The sequence below is a fragment of the Megascapheus bottae genome, chromosome 24, assembly GCF_031878675.1.
Source record: "Megascapheus bottae isolate mThoBot1 chromosome 24, mThoBot2.hap1, whole genome shotgun sequence".
NCBI lineage: Eukaryota > Metazoa > Chordata > Mammalia > Rodentia > Geomyidae > Megascapheus > Megascapheus bottae.
In genome coordinates, this window is record NC_143532.1 from 27,255,472 (window position 1) to 27,276,436 (window position 20,965).

Below are 20,965 nucleotides of genomic sequence, written 5' to 3' on the forward strand. Positions count from 1 at the left end.
TTACCATCAAATAGCCAGAGCAGAACTGTAGCTCAAGTAGTTAGTTGACTGCCAGCTTTGAGAAAAAATGCTAAAGGAGAGTACAGTGACGCTAAGTTCAAGCCCCAATACAAACATACAATTTTTTTAAAATTATAAAACCTTGAGGAGAGAAATTTCAACTACTCTAATATATTACACAAACTCTGTTATCACACTCTGCCCTATAAACATGGACAAATAAATAATAATGCTTAGAGAAATAAGTTTATAGTGAAGATACTCAAATTAACCCATTTCATCACCTACATTTAAAATTACAAATTTGGAATACTAAAATGTGCATTCTTTAACTCCTAAGTCATCACTTGTTACACTATTCAAACTAGCTAGTTTGGCTTAAAATGCTTCATATCTATTTTAAGTGTAGCTTAACTTCATATTTTTATGCACAATTACTTTATGTGATATAAAACAAGAGGAATTTAAGGGAATGGATGATCACTAAGCTATTAAAACCCTAATGTACTGTATTTTGCATTGTAATTTAGTTATTATGACTTCACTGTAGCAAAAAAAATGAGATGCAAATTAGTCATGACAATGGATATATAAGGTATTCAGCTACTGAACATGAAATAATACTGCTTCTGGAACATGAGACTATAATGGAAATCAGTCTTAATCTTGTTATTTTTTTTGTAGTTGTTATTTCTTTTATTTGTCAAAGAAAATGACTGTACAGGCCGGGAGTTTGGCCTATTGATAGTGTTTGCCTAGCATGCATGAAGACCCGGGTTCGATTCCTCAGAACCACATATATAGAAAAAGCTGGAAATGGTGCTATAACTCAAGTGGTAGAGCTCTAGCCTTGAGAAAGCCCAAGGACGGCACTCAGGCCCTGAGTTCACAGCCCAGGACTGGCAAAAAAAAAAAAAAATTACTGTATAACTGAGCTTTAATTTTCATTGTAAAATTTGAAAATCACTTACAAGAAAATCTAGAAAAGACTGGGCGCAGTAGTTCGCGCCTATAATCCTAGCTACTCAGGAGACTGAGATCTGATAATTGTTCCAAGCCAGCCAAGATACTCTTATCTACAACTAAAAGTAAGAAAAATAGGAAGTGGGGCTGTGGCTCCATGGGTAGGGCTGTAGCTTTGAACTGCAGAGCTCAGGAACAACACCCAGGCCTAGGGATAGGTCAGTAGTGTGAGCTGAAGAGCTCAGACAATGCCCGGGCTGTTCAAGACCCAAGACCCACAAAAAAAAAAAAAAAAGGACTATCAAGGGAAAAAAAAAAGATTTTGAAAGCCAATGTTTACTGGCATCATGTTGTTTTAAAAGTTTCATGAGATAAGAAGAGACTGAAAGGAACTACTCCCACCAACAAGAGACTAAAACGACAAGCCTCCAAGTAATAAGCTTCAGTTTCTTAAAGAAATGTTAAGTGAGGGGAGAAGGATTGGCTTAATTCCTAGTGTAGGTAAACAACTCCCTGGAAGAGAAAGAAGATATTACATCCAAAAATAGAACTCCCATTTTCACAGGAACTATCTGATCTTTTTGGACATATAAGGGATTACCAAATATGATTGTTGTTATCATTATGATAAGGAAATTAGACAGGGATATAGTCCTTTCCAGTAACATTTGTGGGAAATTCAATATGTTAATACTGTACACCAAAGGCCTAAAAGTAGAAGTCCTACATGAGATCTGTTGATTGAAAGGATCTGGACAAGGAAAATCCAGCCCAGAAGTCAGAGCCTAGAGTAGACCAGCTAACTGGTTAGAAGCGGTGAAAACCAGCTATAGAAACGGCCAGAGGTGTCTATGGGGTTGTAGACAACGAAAGGAGAGAAAAAAATTGTGATATGTTTATTGAGACAAAGTTCAGGATTAGGAATGTGATGGATGTTTACTGCAGGGTTCAGGATTTAAATTATAAGACAGAGAAGGTACAAGGATGCTACAAAGAACTGCTTTTCAACAAATACAATGGTATAGATGGACTTACAACTTAGGTAAAGTGCAAACCAACAATCAATAGAAATGACTACCTAGAAACTTGTTCAACTATACTCTGAGATCCTATCTGCTGAATTAAAATCTACATTCATGGAGACTCAGGACTTCACAGAGGTAGCATTTCTATGCTGTAATAAGAAGGAAAGAAAAAAAGAAGGGAAGGACAGAGGGAGGGAGGGAGGAAAAGAGGGAGGGAGAAGTAAGCAAACAAGCAAATAAGCAGAGGAGGTAAGACGAAAAGATATAACATGTTAAAAAAAAAGCTAAAGATCAAACAGCAGCTTAGTTTACTTAGAAAAATCTAACTCTGTAACTCCAAGGAACCAAGAAAATAAACTAACCAAAATAGTTTAAATATCAAGACTAGTATCCCATTCATGAAAGTTTGCTCTAAAAAATTTGTATTGACAAAATCTAACCACTACTATATCAACTCAATTTTATGCATTCACAAAAAGTACTCCAAGGTACATGACCTTAAATTCACCTAACTTAGACTAATACCTTAACCATAGTCTGTCCCAACTCTAAAGGCTGAGGACCATATTTTATTTTATTTTTTAAACTCCATTTTATTGTCAAGGTGATGTACACAAGTGTTACAGTCACATACATAAGGTAGTAAGTACATTTCTTTTGTTTGGTTGTTTGTTTCCTTATTGTGTGCTTTTTTTTTTTAGTGAGTACATTGCTTGTTGAACATTGTTTGAATATCATTTTAAAGCCAGTAAAGATATTAATATCTGGCCCTGATTTAAAGGAAGAAATACAGAATGTGTTCAAGAATCTGGAGCTAATTAAGGGAAGAGTTAAAAACTATAAGATCTATAGATTCCCTATTTATGAGTTTGATATATGTTTTGATTTTCATTCCTTATTTAGATACCTTTCTCCTGGCCATTGTCCTTTACTTTATGTTATTATAAATCACCATTATACCCAGAATTGCCATGTTTTTGGTGACTATCAATAAGCAATAATAAATCATAATTAAATATTAAATCATACTTAAACATTTAAGCATTTACCATTTGGAAGCTATCATTCATTTTATACAACCTTCATTACACTTCTAAATAAGATAATGATTCCTATTTTAAAGATTAGTTTAATGTGAGCAGTGACTTATCCAACATCACACTGCCGGCAACTGAAACACACTTTGTTTCAAGAAACAAAAATAGTCTACTCTTTCAAGTCTTCTCCTAAAAATATTCATTTATTGTATAAATTTCTAGCAATAGATAACCCACTTCCATGTTTACACTTAAACCAGACATATTGTGGTAATGATAATTTCTCCAAAATACTAATGTATTTTCTAAGCACTTCTTATATTTATCCCAATACTTATTTCATGTTAGCCATAAAAAAATGAGCCGTTCTGGTTTTCTCTTATTAGTTAATGTAACTACCCTTTACCAAGATTTCAGTTTCTTTCATTTCCATTTTAGTAATAAGTGCACATGAATAAAAAGAAGTCTATTTTAAAAGTTAAATACAGAGTAATTTCAAACTATAATTTTTAGAGGTTTAACATGAAAACAAAGAAATCATTTTCCTCTAATGAGTTATTTAGCATTAAGTTGAAGACTTTTCCAAAAATAGATTTTATACTATTCCTCATTCTGAAAAACAATTGACCTTATTTTTTACTTAATTGTATAATGTATAGAGAGGTTACAGTTACATTCCTCAAGTAGTGGGTGCATTACTTCTCAACCCTGATACCCCTCAAGTTCTTGTTCCCTTTTCCCTCCCAACCTTATTCTATACATTATAATTTTGAAGGTTAATTCTCTCCAATTCATTTATATCATATCATCTCATTAACAGATTCCAAATATTTAAAAATGAAGTGCAAATTCCTTGATATTTAGGTAAAATCTATGCTCAGATAGATGATGTGTACTAAAAAATTGTATTGTTCTCTCTGCTACAGAATAAACAAACTAAAGAATAAACTATCAATAACTTACATTCTAATAACAATGAATATCAGTATTCTTTTTGATTAACTCCATTTTCCCCTAAATAGAAAACAAAACTCAGTGCAGTGATTACTAAGGGTTTATGTGAGACATTAAAGCAAACAGATCATATACTTTGTTCTCAGAGATTCTGTCCACAGTTTAAATGAACAAATCAAGTGTTTTAACCAAGTGACAATCATTACACACTCACAAAACTATTTTGTTTCATTATTGTATTTTTGTTTGTTATTACATGCTCACGTAACTATTTTCCTTCCATATTGTATTTTTGTTTGTGGGTTTGGGTGTTTTTGTTCTGCAAAACATAACAAAGCCCTGAGGCTTGAACTCAGGGCCTGGCTTGTATTTTTAGAAACTGAACTTTGAAACTTTTTGGACATGAGAGTGACAAAAATTAATTTTTACTATTAAGAGGCTATAATTTAAAAGGAAAATAAATTGGCCAAAAACAAGTAAAGTGATTATAGATAACACAGTGGCAAAGTTCATTCTTAGACAGATACATTCATTCAACTATCACTCCTACTCAACATCTGAGCCCCTTGTATCATGCCCTATATAATTTCCTATTGATACAAAATGGAAATCCCTGTTATCAAGGATTTAACAGCCCATATAAGGAAATATTTAGCTATCTAGCAGTAATACAGTGATGTCAAAGCCAAAAAAAAGTATAAAAATTCTCATGGGAATCAGTAAAGCAACTGATTATAATGTAGGGTACATAAAGAGAAAGTTGTCAGAAAATACTTAATACAAAAATGACTGTAAATAATAAATGATTATGGACTGCACCAAAATTACAGAGAAAGGCTATTTAGTATGGAGGGAGATATATATATATATATATGTATATGTATATACATATAAAATACACATACACACACATATAGTGCAGAAGTCAGAACAAGAGTGACCTGTGTGGGAGCTACACATAGATTAATGAAACTGCAACCTAAAATGTAATACAAGTGGAAGCTGGAAATCTATTCAGAGCCTAGAATGGAAGAGCTGAACAGCAGATTCTAGCTTGCATTTTACTCTGCAGATAATGGAGTGCCACTGAGGTGTCATATAATCCAAACTAGAGAGGGAAAGTGTTGATAATAAAGGTCTGCTAGAAAAGGGGTGAAACCTAGAAAAGAGAGTCCAATTTGGGTCAAAGTAATTATTACAGGTGCTTGAAAAAGACAGGAATACAGAATGCAGTTGGGAGAAATATTCAAAAAATATTCTAAGAGTAAAATAAAAAGACCTAAAAGGCTTGAGCTTGATCTAGAACTTAGATAAAATTATTCCCATCATACACCAAAATAAAGCAAGAGAGACCACTGAGAAATTCTGAAACTTAAGTAGTTTATTTGTTCCTTTACATTATAATTAAGTTGATATCACTCAATACCTCAAAATTATATCCCAAAACAGAAAAGCAAGCATAAAGTGAACCCAAAAGTATTAAAAAGAAATAACAGGGATCATAACAGAAATGACAAAACAAGCATTCAAGGGAAATCTTGGCTAGATCGGCAGAAGATGGCGGCGCTTCAGTGTGAGTCTTTCTGAGCTCTCGCTGATAGCAATTCTAGGATTGTGGCGGAAAGTTTATACCCTAAGATCAAGTCTAAGTAGGCTTCAGCACCACAGAAATCTCGGTCAGAGAGGAAAAAGTCAGGCAGCCAGCTCAAGTCACTCAGAGCCTCCACAGAGACAAAGCCTTCCTCTAGCACCTGAGCAGACAGCCTCTCTCCTAAGTGCAGACCTGCCAGCTCCAGACAGAGCCAGACAGAGCCTGCACAAACCCAGAGTGATCACCCAGCCATGGTGCAGACTGGCCAGCTTCACAGACCCAGAAAATCCAGCAATTTGTGAGTAACTCCATGGAGATGTTTCCACTTCTGCTCTCAGGAGGGCATTGGAAAGGAATCCCCTACCCCACCAGCCAACAGCAGCACCATCTTGACTGCTGGCAAAGACCCTGCCAAACCAACTAGAGTCTGAGAAATGGTGCTGGTAGCGCCATCCTTCAAGAGTGCAGCTAAGCCAGACATCCATTCCCAATGCTAGCAGAAGTTCCTCCTTCTGGGCGGGGCGGCACTCAACCAGCTTTTATTCTTCACAATCAAACTGATCTGAAAAACCACAAAGCCAAATCACGGGAGAAAAAGACTTCTTAAAATGTTTGGATCCTGAATTCAGTAGGCACAAGTTTCCCACCCCAACGACCCCCCCCAAAAAAAAACCCTGAAGAATACGCCCCTTTCTTTTTTCCTAACCATAACTCTTTCAAATTTTACTACCTTTTTTCATTTGCATTTTCATGTGTTCTTACTTTTTTTTTTTGCCATTTTACCTCTACCCTCTATTTTCCCCCCATTTTTTAAGGTTATGTTTTTCTGTCCATATATTTTTTCTTCTCTTCCCTCTGTCATTGTGGTCATTTCTAGAAACATAGTGACAGCACTGGGTACAGACTAGATACAAATTATACTTTTATTGATACATGCTTTTTAATCTGTCAGTTCTTAACCCTAGTATTTCTTAAGAACTCAAAATTGTGTGGGTTCTCCTCCCACTTTTTTTTTCTGTTTGTTTTACTCTTGCTTTTTTTGTTTCTTAAAAAAAAAAAATATTTTTTTTGCCAGTCCTAGGCTGAATTCAGCTCAGGGCCTGAGCACAGTCCTTGGACTTTCTCAAAGCTAGAGCTCTACCACTTGAGCCTCAGCACCACTTCTGACTTTTTTCTATGTAGGTGGTACTGAGGAATCGAACCTGGGTCTTCGAGCATGCTAGGCAAGCACTCTATCACTAGGCCAAATTACCAGCTCCCAATTTTTAAATTTTTATCATTGATGTCTCCCATATGTACCTTCTTCTTTTCTTTATATATTCTTCTTATTCCTTTCCTTAGTTTTTGTTTTATCTTATTTTTTCTAAATTTTGTACTTAACTATTCTACCTTTCCATCACTTTAGGTCAGTTATCCTTATGCTATCCCTTTCCTTCATTACTATATTAATCTTACATTCCTACATTACTCTTTTCTTACCTGCCCTATTGTCTTTCATAGTATTTTTCTGTCTCTGGTCCTATGTTCATCCTTCAATTTTTATAATGCATGGATCTACAGCTGATTGGTGTTGAGCAATACTGTGTATCTAGGTGTAGATATGTAGGTGTAGGTCCAGAGTGAGTTAAATATCATAGAGATTGGATTGTAGGTTTTTTTGGTCATGAAATTGTGATCAGTGGTGGTGTTAGATTTGTATGTAAGTGCACAAAAAGAGAGAGAATAAGAATACCAGTCTAAAATTGTGAACTTCTATTGTCTGGACAGCAGAAAAGGCATTTGACAAGATCCAACACCCCTTTATGCTAAAAGCTCTGGAGAAAGTAGGAATCCATGGAACATTCCTCAGTATAATAAAGGCTGTATATGACAAACCCAAAGGTAGCATTATACTTGATGGCAAAAAGCTAAAGCGATTAACTCTAAAATCAGGAATGAGACAAGGATGCCCATTCTATCCACTCCTCTTTAACACTTTATTAGAATTCCTAGACAAAGCAATAAGGCAAGAAGCAAGAATAAAGGGGATCCAAATAGGGAAGGAGGAAGTGAAACTTTCCTTTTTGCCAATGACATGATTCTGTATTTAAAGAACCCTATAGACTCCACTCCCAAGCTTCCTGAGGTGATTCAAAACTTTGGCAAGGTAGCAGGGTATACAATTTACCCTCAAAAATGAACTACCTTCCTATATGCCAAAAATGAGAGGCACGAGGTGGCAATCAGGAAAGCAACACCTTTTGCATCAGAATTAACTCCAAATGGAGCAGTAAAAGCAGATACATTGAAAACTTTACAAGAAGGAATAGGAGATACACTAGGTCGAACCAGAAACACAACAAATTAAAGAAAGTCTGGATAAGTGGGACTGCATTAAACTGCAGAGCTACTGCATGGCAAAGGACATAGCTACCAAATTAACTAGAAAGCCTACAGAGTGGGAGATCTTCACTAACCATGCAACAGACAAAGGCCTCATGGAAATATAAACATAACTATATAGACATTAAAAACCTATGACACTATAGCCATATTTTATTTCATAAATTAATATGTTTCCATGACATAGAAACCCTTAGCCTAATTGTGATTAAGTTCTAAATACTAAGTCCCAGTGATTGTAAATAGAGATTCCCTCCTCGAACAGTTATGTGTTAAACTTTTCATTTAAAATATGATGTAAAAATCAACGTTAATAAATTCTTTCAAAAAAATTTTAAAAAGAAAAAGAAACAAAAATGCTCTATAGACACATGAAGAAATGCTCGCTATCTCTGGTCAAAAAGAAATGCAAATCAAAACAACCCTAAGATTCCACCTCACTCCAGTTAGAATGCCCAGGATCAAGAAATCTAATAACAACAAATGCTGGAGGGGATGTGGCCAGGAGGATCACTGTTGGTGGGAGTATAAACTCTTTCAAGCACTATGGAAAGCAATATGGCAGTTCCTCAAAAGACTAAACATAGAGTTCCCCTATGACCCAGCAATTCCTCTACGTGGTATTTACGCAACCATCCAGAAACAAGGGCGTACTAAATCCACTAGCACAATAACATTCATTGCAGTACTATTTACCATATCAATGATATGGAACCAACCCAGGTGTCCCCAGGTTGATGAGTGGATAAACAAGATGTGGTATTTATACAGAATGGAATTTTTTGCTGTTGTCAGAAAGAATGACATCCTCCTAATTATAAGAAAATGGAAAGACTTAGAAAAAATCCTATGAAGTGAAGTAAGCCAGACTCAAAGGAACATAGGCTCAATGGTTTCTTTCATTTGTCATAATCAGTAGAAACCTTGGGCTCTCCTAGCAGAGATTTACAATAGAGCAAAACTTAGATAAGACCATATAGGATGACGCTAAATGAAAGGACCTCCAGAACATAGAAACAAAAGCTATATAATGAGTGATTATTGTCCTTAATGTACTATGTTATCTCTCATTTCTTTTGCTGTCCCTTGGTTATCTCATATTGTTACAGCATTTTACCTTGTTATCTGATATATTGTATATAAGATTATTTGGTTATTTGAAATCGGATAGGGAAGGGGGGAAAACAAGATGAGGATTGGGCGTGGTGGGGAGGGAAATGGGGACCAAAACATGAGGAAGGGTATTAATGTTTGTGAAGTAATACACCTTCTATCTGGTGAACAATTACAATAAAAATTATATGAAAAAAGAAAAAAAGTGGAGAAGAAGGGATGAGGGAGAGAAGGAGGAGGAGGAGGAGTTGTTCAAATCCTGAGACATAACAAATACAAATCATTGAAATATGATGTAAAAATCATAAAAGTAGACCTTTCCTATGACCCTACCATACAAACCTTTATATATATACTGCAACTGAAAATCAATGTGCAAGACACCCATGTACCCAAGGTTTATTTCAGCTCGATTCATACTAATCAAGGAATAGAATCAGTCAAAATGTCCAAAAATGAATTAATGGATAAAGCATATATGGTATGTATGTGTACACACACACATACACACACACACACACACACACACACACACACACGTGCATGTGCACATGCTAGAGAATATTACTCACCAACAAAGAAATATTAAATTATTGTCATTTGCAGGAAAATGGGTGAAATTGGAGAATATCTTGTTGAGTAAGATAAGGCGAGCTCAAAAAAACAAATATAACCTATTTTTGATTAGACCTTTGTGCTGAGCGTTTTTTTGGCCAGTCCTCGGGTTTTAAACTCAGGGCCTGGGCACTGACCTTGAGCTTTTTCAAAGCTAGCACTCTACCACTTGAGCCACAGCAACACTTCTGTCTTTTTCTTTGTTGTATGTGGTACCAAGGAATTGGACTCAGGGCTTTGTGCAGACTAGGCAAACACTCTATCACTAGGCCATGCTCCTGATCCTGTACCAAATTTTTTATGGAAGAACAAAAATTCTTCTCAAATAATTCCCCCCAAAAATTGAAAGGTGGGACCAGAGTTTGGCCTAGTGGTAGAGAGCTTGCCTCACATACACAATGACCCAGGTTAGATTCCTTGGTACCACATACATATCATAAAGCCGGAATTGGTGCTGAGGCTCAAGTAGTAGACCTCTAGCCTTGAGAAAGTCCAAGGACAGTGCTCAAGCCCTGAGCTCAAGCCCAGGACTGGCAAAAAAAAAAAAAATATTGAAAGGAAGGAAATACTTCCAAATTCTGTCTACTATGACACAAAAACTAGACAAGGAGAAAAAATAAAAAGGAAAGAAATATTGGAGTCTATTAAAGAAAATTATTCGTAGCAAAAGAAACAAGTGTCTTAACTCTCCTGTGGATAATCTACAGAATGGATAAAAATGCTTGCAAGTGATTTTTACAATAAGGAACTATTATCCAAAATAAACAAGAAACAATTCAACAGCAGCAAAGCAAAATTTTAATTTTAAAAGAATGAACACAGGGTGGGCTAGTCAGGAGGCTGAGATCTGAGGATCACCATTCAAAGCCAAGCCTAAAAAGTTCCTGAGACTCTTATCTCCAATTAACCACCAAAAAACCAGAAGTGGCACTGTGGCTCAAGGTTAAGGTGGTGGCCTTGGACTGAAGAGCTCAGGAACAACACCCAGGCCCAGCCCAGAATTCAAGTCCCACAACTGACAAACAAAAAAAAAAAAAGAAAAGAAAAGAAAAAAGAATTAAACAAATTGATCTGAATAGGCAATTCTCCAAAGAATATATCCAATAGGCAATAAGCATATAGAACATGCTCATGAGAGAAACATCAAAATCACAATGAAATAAGAGCTTGCCCCAGAATGGCTATAATTAGAAAGACTAAAAAAATAATAACAAATGCTAATGAGTATTTAGAAAAAGGGGCACATATATGTGTATGTCTGTGTTTGTGTATATGTATATACATACATAGATATGTACTATTAGTCGGAACATACATTGGTGCACCCATTATGAAAGACTGAAAATAGAACTACCATATAATCCAGAAATCTCACGACTGGGTCCATATAGAGTAAATAAAATCAATATGTCAAAGATACCTGCATTTTCAATACATATTAGAGGAACACTGTTCCTAACAACTCAGATATCCTTCAACTTAGGTATCCTTCAAGAGAAAAACTGATTTATATGTAAGATGGGATATTATTCAACTGTTAAAAAAAAGTGAAAAACTATCACTTAACATGGGTAAACGTGAAAAATATCATTTTAAGTAAAACATGTAAGGCATGTAAAGATACAGAATGCTTACATTCATATGTGGAAGCTAAAAAAGCTGATTTCACAGAAATAGAGAGTAAAATAATATTAGTCACTAGAGACTATAAAGGGGAGATGGAGGACAGCTAGCAAAATAGGAGGTGAAAATTCTAATGTTTTACAGCACAGTTCATGGATTATAGTACATAAAATTTATTGTCTATTTTATAAAAAAATGACAGGAGTTTGATGCTATGATAAATATTTGAGAGATTTGATGATTTGATGATTACATGTTATAGAAACATAATATATTATCATATAGCATTCTATATGTATCTACAGCTGTTGAATTCTCAATTTAAAAAACAAAAATCCAGAAAAGTACAGGCTCTGTCAAGCACTGATAAGGTTACATCAGGCTATGAACTCTCCAAAACCAACCTTTTGTACAGACAATCAAATTTCTACCTCAAATGATTTTTCATTTTATTATGGAACAAAAATCATAAAGTTCTGGAGGTCTGGTGGCTCATGCTCACAATCCTTGTTACTAAGAAAACTGAGATCTAAGGATCACAGGCCAGCCCAGACAAGAAAGTCTGTGAGAGCCTCATCTCCAATTTTGGCCAGAAGTAGAGCTATGGCTTGAGTGGTATAGAGTGCAAGCCTTGACGGAAAAAAAAAAGCTGAGGGACAGCACCAGGACTGGCATGTATGCATGTACACATTCAGTAGCAATCACACATTTCAGATTATGAATACAGTTTTTTCCCAGGCTAATGATACTATAATTCTTACTCACAATGATGGTCAGAAGAAGTGATCCTTGTCAGCTAAGCAACTTATATGACTGACAAAGTGGTCATTAACACAACAGTTAAGCATGGCTTAGAAACCACTACCATGGAAAGGAGGTTTCTCAAAGGAAGTTGGAAAGGAAGAGACAGGTCAGTCTCAATACCCAAGGAATGAGATTGTGGGCTTCAAAGAAATAATGGATCTACTAAGAACTAAAGTGATGTGATCTGACAAACGTTTTTAATATCCTGCTCATTGCTGAAAGGAGAATAGATTATAGGGAAACCAGAATGTGGATAGGAAATTAGGATATTGTCAAAATCTAGACCAGAGATGAAAGTAGTTTGTACAGGGAGATTGGATAATAGCTTTTAAAAAAAAATCAAAAGATTTCATAGCCATTTTAGAGATGGTATAGAAAAGATTTATAAAAGAATGAAATAATGATTAATTACAATAAAAATATATGAAAAAAGAATGAAATAATGATAACAACCAGTCACTGTTGGCTTGTATATGTAATTCTAGGTGCTTTGGAGGTTGAAATTGTTGAGAACATGCTTTTAGGCCATTGTAGGCACTGATTAGAGATCCCTTCTCTCAGCTTAAATCAGCTGTGTGGAAGCTAACATGGTTGAATCATACTCATGCATGCACCAGAACATGAAGCAAGAACCTAATCGGACAAAAAGAAAAAAAAATCAAGTGTGAATATCCAACTGACCATTAAGAATGTAAGTGTAAGCTTAGAAAGCAGGCCTTAGGGTCAATCCCCTAGTAACACACACACACACATACACACACATATACACACACACAAACACACACACACACACACACACACAAAGGTGAAGAAAAGAGAGAAATAATTAATATATTTTTAGGTTGAGCAGTTTGAGTGTTGGGAGAATATTTAAGTGGAAACACAACCAAGAAAGGAATTGGAGAGAAAATAAGAGCTCTATTTTGTTCAAGTTATAGTTGATATGCTCTGTGTTAACTGAAGTGGAAATGCTAAATGGGCATGTGGATGAAAATCAGGAATTTTAGAAGTTCTTTCTTTCTCTTATGTCACCAAAAAATGTAAACAGCAAGAGATAAATAGCTTTAAAAATGTACAATGTGAGTATCTGATAACAATCCAGAACAGTGAAACAAGCTGGTATTCTTAAAGAAACCATTTGCTTTTGAAATCTGAAGAATCATCTTTGTTCAGCATGATACTAAAAGAGCTATCTTTAAGGTCAATGAGATTCATGTCAAGGGGGTTAAGTGCCATCATCACAGTTCCTATTTCCTAAATCTTAACAGATTACAGGCAAGAACTAGTAAAAAGAAATCAGAGTTGCTACTAAAGTAAAAATTCTATCCTAAAAGAAGGGAGTCCACTGCATACTCAATATAGAAAAAAAAAAACTTCCATTTACAGATAAAATAATAAACTACATGAAATTCATCAGGAATATTATACAAACTGGAAGAAATACTTCTGGAGTTGCCATAATTGACAAATAAGATGAATTTACAGTAAAATGAAGACTATACCATTAAAGAATATACAATTAAAAAACACATTTCTGTAATTAGATTCTGGGTAGAATCAAACTCATTATATTTTATCATAACAAACATTTTTAATCAAATGGCTAATTTGAGAGTAAATATGAAAATGAGAGAATGCTAAGCAAACATGTCTGTATATAAGTACTTAGTCTTTAATGAATAAAAGCAATATTGTAAGAGACATATATTTAGGAAAAATAAAAACTAAAATGCTTTGAGCAGAACAAGTATCACCTATTCAATGTAAAAAATGTTGTTTAATCCTTACAAAAACCTCTTCAGGTAAATTTTACTACCTTATGTTTATGAAGAAGTTAACTGAACCTCAGTAAAGATGCTAAGTACTCTAACTACCAGAAAAACTGGAACTACAGCTGTGGTTCAAAGTAGAAGGGTGTTAGTGTTGAGCAGAGAAGCTCAGGGCTAGTGCCAGGCCCTGAGTTCAATCTTGCTGACAAAAAGATGCTAAATAATTTGTTCAAGATCAAACAGGTAGAAAACAAAATGTAGTTCAAGAAGTAGATTCTAGGAATAGCTTAACACCAAAGGAATAGTAGTTAATTAGGGACTTAGGGCCATAACCTATGACAGCCCGGTAGCCACAGGCCTAAGGTCATTAAAAGCCCAAAGAACCTGTTTGATCATTAAAATGAGGAGGAAAACAGGGGCTGGGAATTTTGCCTAGTGGTTAAAGTGCTTGCCTAGCATGCACAAAGACCCGGATTCGATTCCTTGGTACCACATACACAGAAAAAAGCCGGAAGTGGTGCTGAAGCTCAAGTGGTAGAGCTCTAGCCTTGAGAAAGTCCAAGGACAGTGCTCAGGCCCTGAGCTCAAGCCCAGGACTGGCAAAAAAAAAAAAAAAAAAAAAAAAAAAAAAAAATTAGGAGGAAAACATAGTCAGTATTTAAGAAGAGCAACAAATGTGTACAATTAAACTGAAATATCAGTCAAATCAAATACCTAATAATTGATAACAAATGGAAAAATACACAAAGGAAAAAAATCAAGCAAAATGTTAAAACCCTTTATGACATATTAATCTATTTAGGAGCAAAGATAAAGGATTTAAGAGTGTTTTATCAGTTAGGAATAATAATCTGGGTCCTAGGTCTCCTTGGCTCACAACCTGTAATCCTAGCTACTTAAGAAATTAAGATCTGAGGATCAAGGTTCAAAAGCCAGCCTAGGGCCAAAAAGAACAGAGACTCTTATCTCAAATTAACCTCTAGAAAATGGGAAGTGGTGCTTGGCTCAAGGGTAGGGCAGTAGCCTTGAGCTGAAGAGCTCAGGGACAATGCCCAGGGGTAGGGTGGTAGCCTTGACCTGAAGAGCACTGGGCCAGTGCCCAGGCCAAGTTCAAGCCCCACAACCCACAAAAATAAATAAATATATGAACAAATAAATAAATAAATAAATACAAACTGGACATGATGGGTCATGCCTGTAATCCTAGCTACTAAGGAGGCTGAGACATGAGAATCTCGGTTCAAAGCCATTGTATATTGCATGTTATCTCTTTAGAGAAAATTTTTAATCTGTGAAATAAAAACATTAGAAGACCAGGAGTTTGGTCTAGTGATAGAACGCTTGTCTGGCATGGAAGAAGACCCAGGTTCAATTCCTTGGTACCATATACATAGAAAAGCTGGAAGTGGTGCTGTGGCTCAAGTGATAGAGCAATAGCTTTGAGACAGCCCAAAGACAGTGCTTAGGCACTGAGTTCAGTCCAGAGGACTGGTGGAAAAATAAATAAATAAATAAATAAATGGCAAGGTTTACACTAAATATAATAAAGAACAGAAACAATGAAGAAATAGAAAAGAAACAATCAAGAGGAATATAGAGTACTTAAGTTATCAGGAACGCCATAAATCTGTTTTCTAAAATCAAGATTTCTGTCTTGCATTGGGTAGTATCTTTCCAGTACCAGTAACAAACTTAGCTATAGCACCAAGATATAAATTCAATGCTTATTAAAACATGTAATAAAATCTTTGCCTACAAATCATAATGTACAAGAACTGTAATAGGAGAAAGTAAAAGATTTACAATATAAATGCAATATTTCTAAATTTAAAATGTTACACATGCAAATCACTTGAAATGTTTATTGTAACTGATACAAGTTGTTACTATTTCTTTTACTCTTGATGAATTTTGGTTGGAAGAATCCCTCAAAAATGTAAATACTGATCATGCTTAAAGAATTCTTTAAGGACTGGATATGTGGCTTAGTGGTACAGTGCTTGCCTTGCATGCATGAAATCATGGGTTCGATTCCTCAATCCCATATAAACAGAAAAAGGCGGAAGTGGCACTGTGTGTGGCACAGTGGTAGAGTGCTAGCTGTGAGCAAAAGAAGCTCAGGGGCAGTGAGCAGGTCCTGAGTTTAAGGCCCAGGACTGGGAAAAAAAAATCTTTAAAATGCATTATAATACAACCTAGTATTTTCTTATTTTATTTGCTTAGTACATTCTACTTCAATTTAGTAAACAGAACTGGAAAAGCCAGTGTATGCTGCCATCATACACTTCCAGTAATGTTAATGCATTTATTCCTATATTTTGAAATTGCTAAGACTGTTAATGAATAAAAGGAAACCTAATTTCCTATTACTACTGAATAAGTTTGCTAGGACAGCAAACCTCACTCTTACTTGGAAATCCAAGCAAGTATTTAGTTAAAAAAAAATCAGATATATCCCCTACTGCTCTTTAAATTCAAAGATGAATATTACAAATCAACTGACATTGTTATAATATTTTGCCAGTTTGTAGATAAAATGGAAAGACATGGCTCATTTTCATTGTTTCAGTAAAAACTGTGTTTTCTCCTGTGGGATTTATCATCTCTAATATAATTTCCTCCTCTAAATTTAAAAAACAAAACTTTAAGTATAAATGGAAATGAAAAGGGAAATACTAAATGCCCATGGTAAACCCTAAAGAGAGATGCTTCAAGTTTGTGGAAGTTAGGCTCACTTAAGATAAATTAGAGAGAAACAAGGTTCTTGCCAAAAGAGTTCTCCTAGAGTGTTCAAGACAGCAAGTTTTTGGTTTTTGTTTTTGTTTGTTTGTTTGTTGCCAGTCCTGGGCCTAGAGCTCAGGGCCTGAGCACTGTCCTTGGACTTTCTCAAGGCTAGAGCTCTACCACTTGAGCCACAGCACCACTTCTGGCTTTTTTCTATGCATGTGGTACCAAGGAATTGAACCCTGGTCTTCATGCATGCTAGGCAGGCACTCTACCACTAAGCCAAACTCCCCACCCCAAGACAAGTTTTTAAATGGCCAAAGGTAGGGCACAATCTACAAAAAAGGGTCCTTAATGGTTTCAGTCTTCATGTCAGCTATGAGAACATTTAACAAAACCTGTTCCTTAATGTGAAAATTAATACATCCTCAAACCTGTGTTCCTAATAATCCGAGGAGGCTGAGTCCTAGGACCCTAAGCAACCTTGACATTGCTTTCATGTGTATTTATGTGGGCAACTTGTTTCACTGCTTTCCAATGTGGCACATCAACACAACAGTCTAAGAGCTACTGCCCTATTTCTTCTATACCTTATGCCAAGAACCCATGAGATAAGAGTACAAATCACACAGTTTTAAAACAAAAGTCTAAGAACCCGGGGAAAGTAATTTCCTATATATGAGAATGTCTAGGAAATGATAATACTTACATCATAGGCAATAAGTTAAGTCAGATGTTGATCCCAAAACCTAGTTTATTAAATTTTCCTATGCTATATGCTTTTTGGACAATTGAGGGCCCCAGGCACTAAAGAACTATCTCTCGTCCAATATCTTACAAGTGTCAGGGCAGAGCCTCCATCCTCTATCCTTCTAATATATCACACGAGACACACACACACACACACACACACACACACACACACACACACACACACACACACGGCCCCGCACATGCAAAATATAATAGAAATCATGCTAACATTAGCTAAAATGGCATTCAGGTTTAGACTGTCAAGAAGAAACAAAAGTAAAAATAAAATATGGTGATGTTAATCCTTAGAATCAAAGGTATTTAAAATTACCAATTGACCCTTGGGGGGGGGCGGGGTTCTACACACTTACCAGACCTTAAGAAAGCAGGCAGAGGGGAGATGACGGCATCAGGTGACTTGGCCATTTCAAATTGTTGAGTCTAATCATAAGCATCACAGGTTAAACTACAGCAATTTTAACATTGTTTAGTAAAGGTTAGAAGCAATCAGCATTAAATTAATTGAAAGCAGCATGAACAGTTATTAACATGATGCAGTATGCAACAGAAGACAATAATTGAGGATCATTTTATAATGTAATTTTCTTTTATGATTTGAAAATTTAATTTCTTTTGTTTGGTAAATTATATTTGTTTCTATAAATGAGGAAGGAAATGAAGTCTGCACTTATTAAACATTACATAGGAGTAAAGTCCTTTGCCACTATGTAACAATGTTTAGAACTCTGCAGGACTACATACCAGAGAGAAGTTAGTTCAAGTTTCAAACAAAGCTCTTCTGTATATATTTTCCTATAAGTCCTTAAGTTAATTATCTTAATGACACAAGAAGTAAATGATTTACTCAAGAAACTTTCTCAGCTATGCATTAAAGTTAGAAGAAACTGAAATTTGAAATACAACAATTTGCAGGACTGGCTTCAAACTGCTATCACTTTTTTACTACTACTTAGTAAATTTACAAGAACAGTCAACATTGATACTATCCACTAGTATTACGCATATTAAGCTGGATTTAAATGATTGTATCCAACAACCATTAAATAAAATTTTTCTTAATTAAGAAAAGATAAGGTTTTTAAGAGTTGTGACAAGTATTTCAAGTGAAAACAAAATGGGAGAAGATGCAGGGGGAAGAGAAGCAGGCTGAGGTGGCTCACGCCTGTAATCCTAGCTACTCAGGAGGCTGAGATTTGAGGACCAAGGCCCAAAACAGGCCTGGGATAAAAAAAAGACCAAGAGCCTCTTATCTACAATTAATTACTAGAAAAATAGGAAGTGGGGCTGTGGCTCCAGGGTAGGGTGTTAGCCTTGAGCTGAAGAGCTTAGGGACAAAGCCTAGGCCCAAGGGTAGGGTGGTAGCATTGAGCTGAAGAGCTCAGTGACAGTGTCCAAGCCCAGAGTTCAAGCCCATGACCCACAAAAAAAAAAATTAATAAATAAATAAAAATGCAGAAGGAAATAAACTCTAATATTAGAATTTACTAAAAGAAAATTGTTGGTGTAGTGGTCAGTTCCCTGTTAATAAAAAAACAAGTACTTATTTTTTGAACATAACCAATATACTAATACTAGTGGTAGAGTGCTTGCCTAGCATGCATGAAGCTCTGGGTTCCATTCTTAAGTACCACATACACACAAAAAGCTGGAAGTGGTGCTGTGGCTCAAGTGGTAGAGTGATATAGCCTTGCTAATGCCCAAGGATAGTGCTCTGGCCCTAAGTACAAGCCTCAGGACTGGTTAAAAAATAAATTAATTAAATAAATAAAATAAAAATTTAGAACAAAGCGCAGATAATCAGTTACTAGCCAAGTATTTCAAATAACTGTAACGACTCCAAAATGAACTACTTTTTGAAAAATTCCCTTACACTTTTTTAGGTGGTAGTTTTACTATAACCCTAAGTAAATAAGCAGAGAATTTTCGGGGTTAAAAACAGTATGAAATTGGACACCGGATGCAATTGGCAACAAAACAAATGTGGCTTATGAAAAAAAAGCTATTTCTACAAAGCTTTAAAGTGCAACATTGTCTAACTCTGCACATTAGAAAAGCTCAAGCACACTAGCAGAAGAGAGGGTGGGGAATGCCTCTTACTATCAATGCAGAGTTAATTTTCATAGGCAACGTTTGTCACGTCCCCCAAGAATGACAGAAAACTAGTCAACCCTTTCATGAAGTTCTCGGCTGGAAACCTGTCATTCTACCACGGGGACACATTTTTGTTCATGATCATATCCAGCCTGGCAGCAGTAGGGAAAGTTTCCATCCTGGCTCTCCAGGAGGTACCAGCCACAAGTGCTGACTTTGAAGTCGTGACTTTGCAGTTTGAACAAGTCAGTTCAGGACACTTAAAAAAAAAAGTTGGCATACTTGATCATCCTAACAAACGACGAGGCCCTGGCCCGGCTTGTTATTGAGGAATGTAAACAAGGTAATGAGAAGTTGCCAGCGTTCCGGGACCAGACACCTCTCACAGCAGAGCACCGACTTGTGTGGAGGAAATGGCAGGAAAACTACTTTTCTCCAGCCTGGGGTCAAAGGCCATGAGTAGGGGCGACCTGGCCAAGTCAAGTTGCCGCTACTTTGTAAGGGGAAAAAGTTGAGGAAGACACACGGCAGTAAAGCTGGGACCATAATCTCAGTTTTCAAATGCGTCCCGGAGGGAAAAACCATCAGGCACCAGGCCACGACTCCTGGGTCACAAGTTCATTCCCATGACCCCCGCCTGCCTCCGGCCCTGGAGGGGGTCTGCAGGGGGGAGAACCACCCACCGGACGGCACCCCACCAGCCAAACCTGAGCGCTTGGCCCGGGCTCTCCGCTCCAAAACCTTCCAGCTCACTTCGGCCATGAGCCCCGCAGCACCAGCCACAGTGCCCGCACGGGCCACCCCCGGCGCCGCCTGTCAGCGCCTCCCGACCGGACCGCCCACCGCCTCGCGACACTGTCGTGAAGCGCGCAGGCCGGAAGTGAGCGCGGGCCAGCCTCACCCTAGTTCCACGGCCTTCCTCTGGTCGGAAGGCTGCCTCTCCCTGTCCCCCGCGCCGCTCAAGCTGAGCGATGGGGAGGCAGACGGCGACGCCTTGGAGCTTCAAGGCCGAGGGAATCCCCGCTCCCCCGCCCACGGTGCTTTGCGGCAGCCGTCAAGCGCCACTCTGGGCGGTGGGCGGAGGCCGAGGGGCTGCCATGGCGGCGCCGGGCCGGCACCGGAGCTCCAGGGCTCTACGGGCGCTGCTCTTCGCGATGCTCGCGCTGTTCGGGGTCGGGCCGGCTCCGGCCCGGGCACTGCACAACGTCACGGCCGAGCTCTTTGGAGCCGAGGCCTGGGGCACCCTGGCGGCCTTCGGGGACCTCAACTCCGACAAGCAGACGGACCTCTTCGTGCTGCGGGAAAGTCAGTGCTTGCCCGGCCCTCCCCTGTCCACCTCCGGGCGCCCCCACCCCCGGGGGACCCCACGCCCCCGTCCTGACGCCAGCTGTCTAGCATTTCCCACCCCGGCCCCCTGGCCTTTCCCTGCCACGGCTTGCCCACTCCGTTTTCCAGCCCCAGGTGCTGGCCTGACCACCCCCACGGGGTGACCTGTTACCC

The 20,965-nt window shown here is 37.4% G+C and overlaps 2 protein-coding genes across 3 annotated transcripts in view; one reads left to right on the forward strand and one right to left on the reverse strand.

Moving 5' to 3' along the window:
* Phkb (phosphorylase kinase regulatory subunit beta) overlaps positions 1-20,273 on the reverse strand; it is a 210,914-nt gene extending 190,641 nt beyond the window's left edge. For both annotated transcript variants that reach the window (XM_090357682.1, XM_090357683.1), the window contains exon 1: positions 20,173-20,273. In XM_090357682.1, coding sequence (XP_090213808.1) covers positions 20,173-20,227 — 55 coding nt within the window. In that variant the 5' untranslated portion in view covers positions 20,228-20,273. The remainder of the gene's footprint in view (positions 1-20,172) is intronic.
* A 109-nt stretch (positions 20,274-20,382) lies between these two features.
* Itfg1 (integrin alpha FG-GAP repeat containing 1) overlaps positions 20,383-20,965 on the forward strand; it is a 162,729-nt gene continuing 162,146 nt past the window's right edge. The window contains exon 1 of the mRNA XM_090357681.1: positions 20,383-20,770. Coding sequence (XP_090213807.1) covers positions 20,437-20,770 — 334 coding nt within the window. The 5' untranslated portion in view covers positions 20,383-20,436. The remainder of the gene's footprint in view (positions 20,771-20,965) is intronic.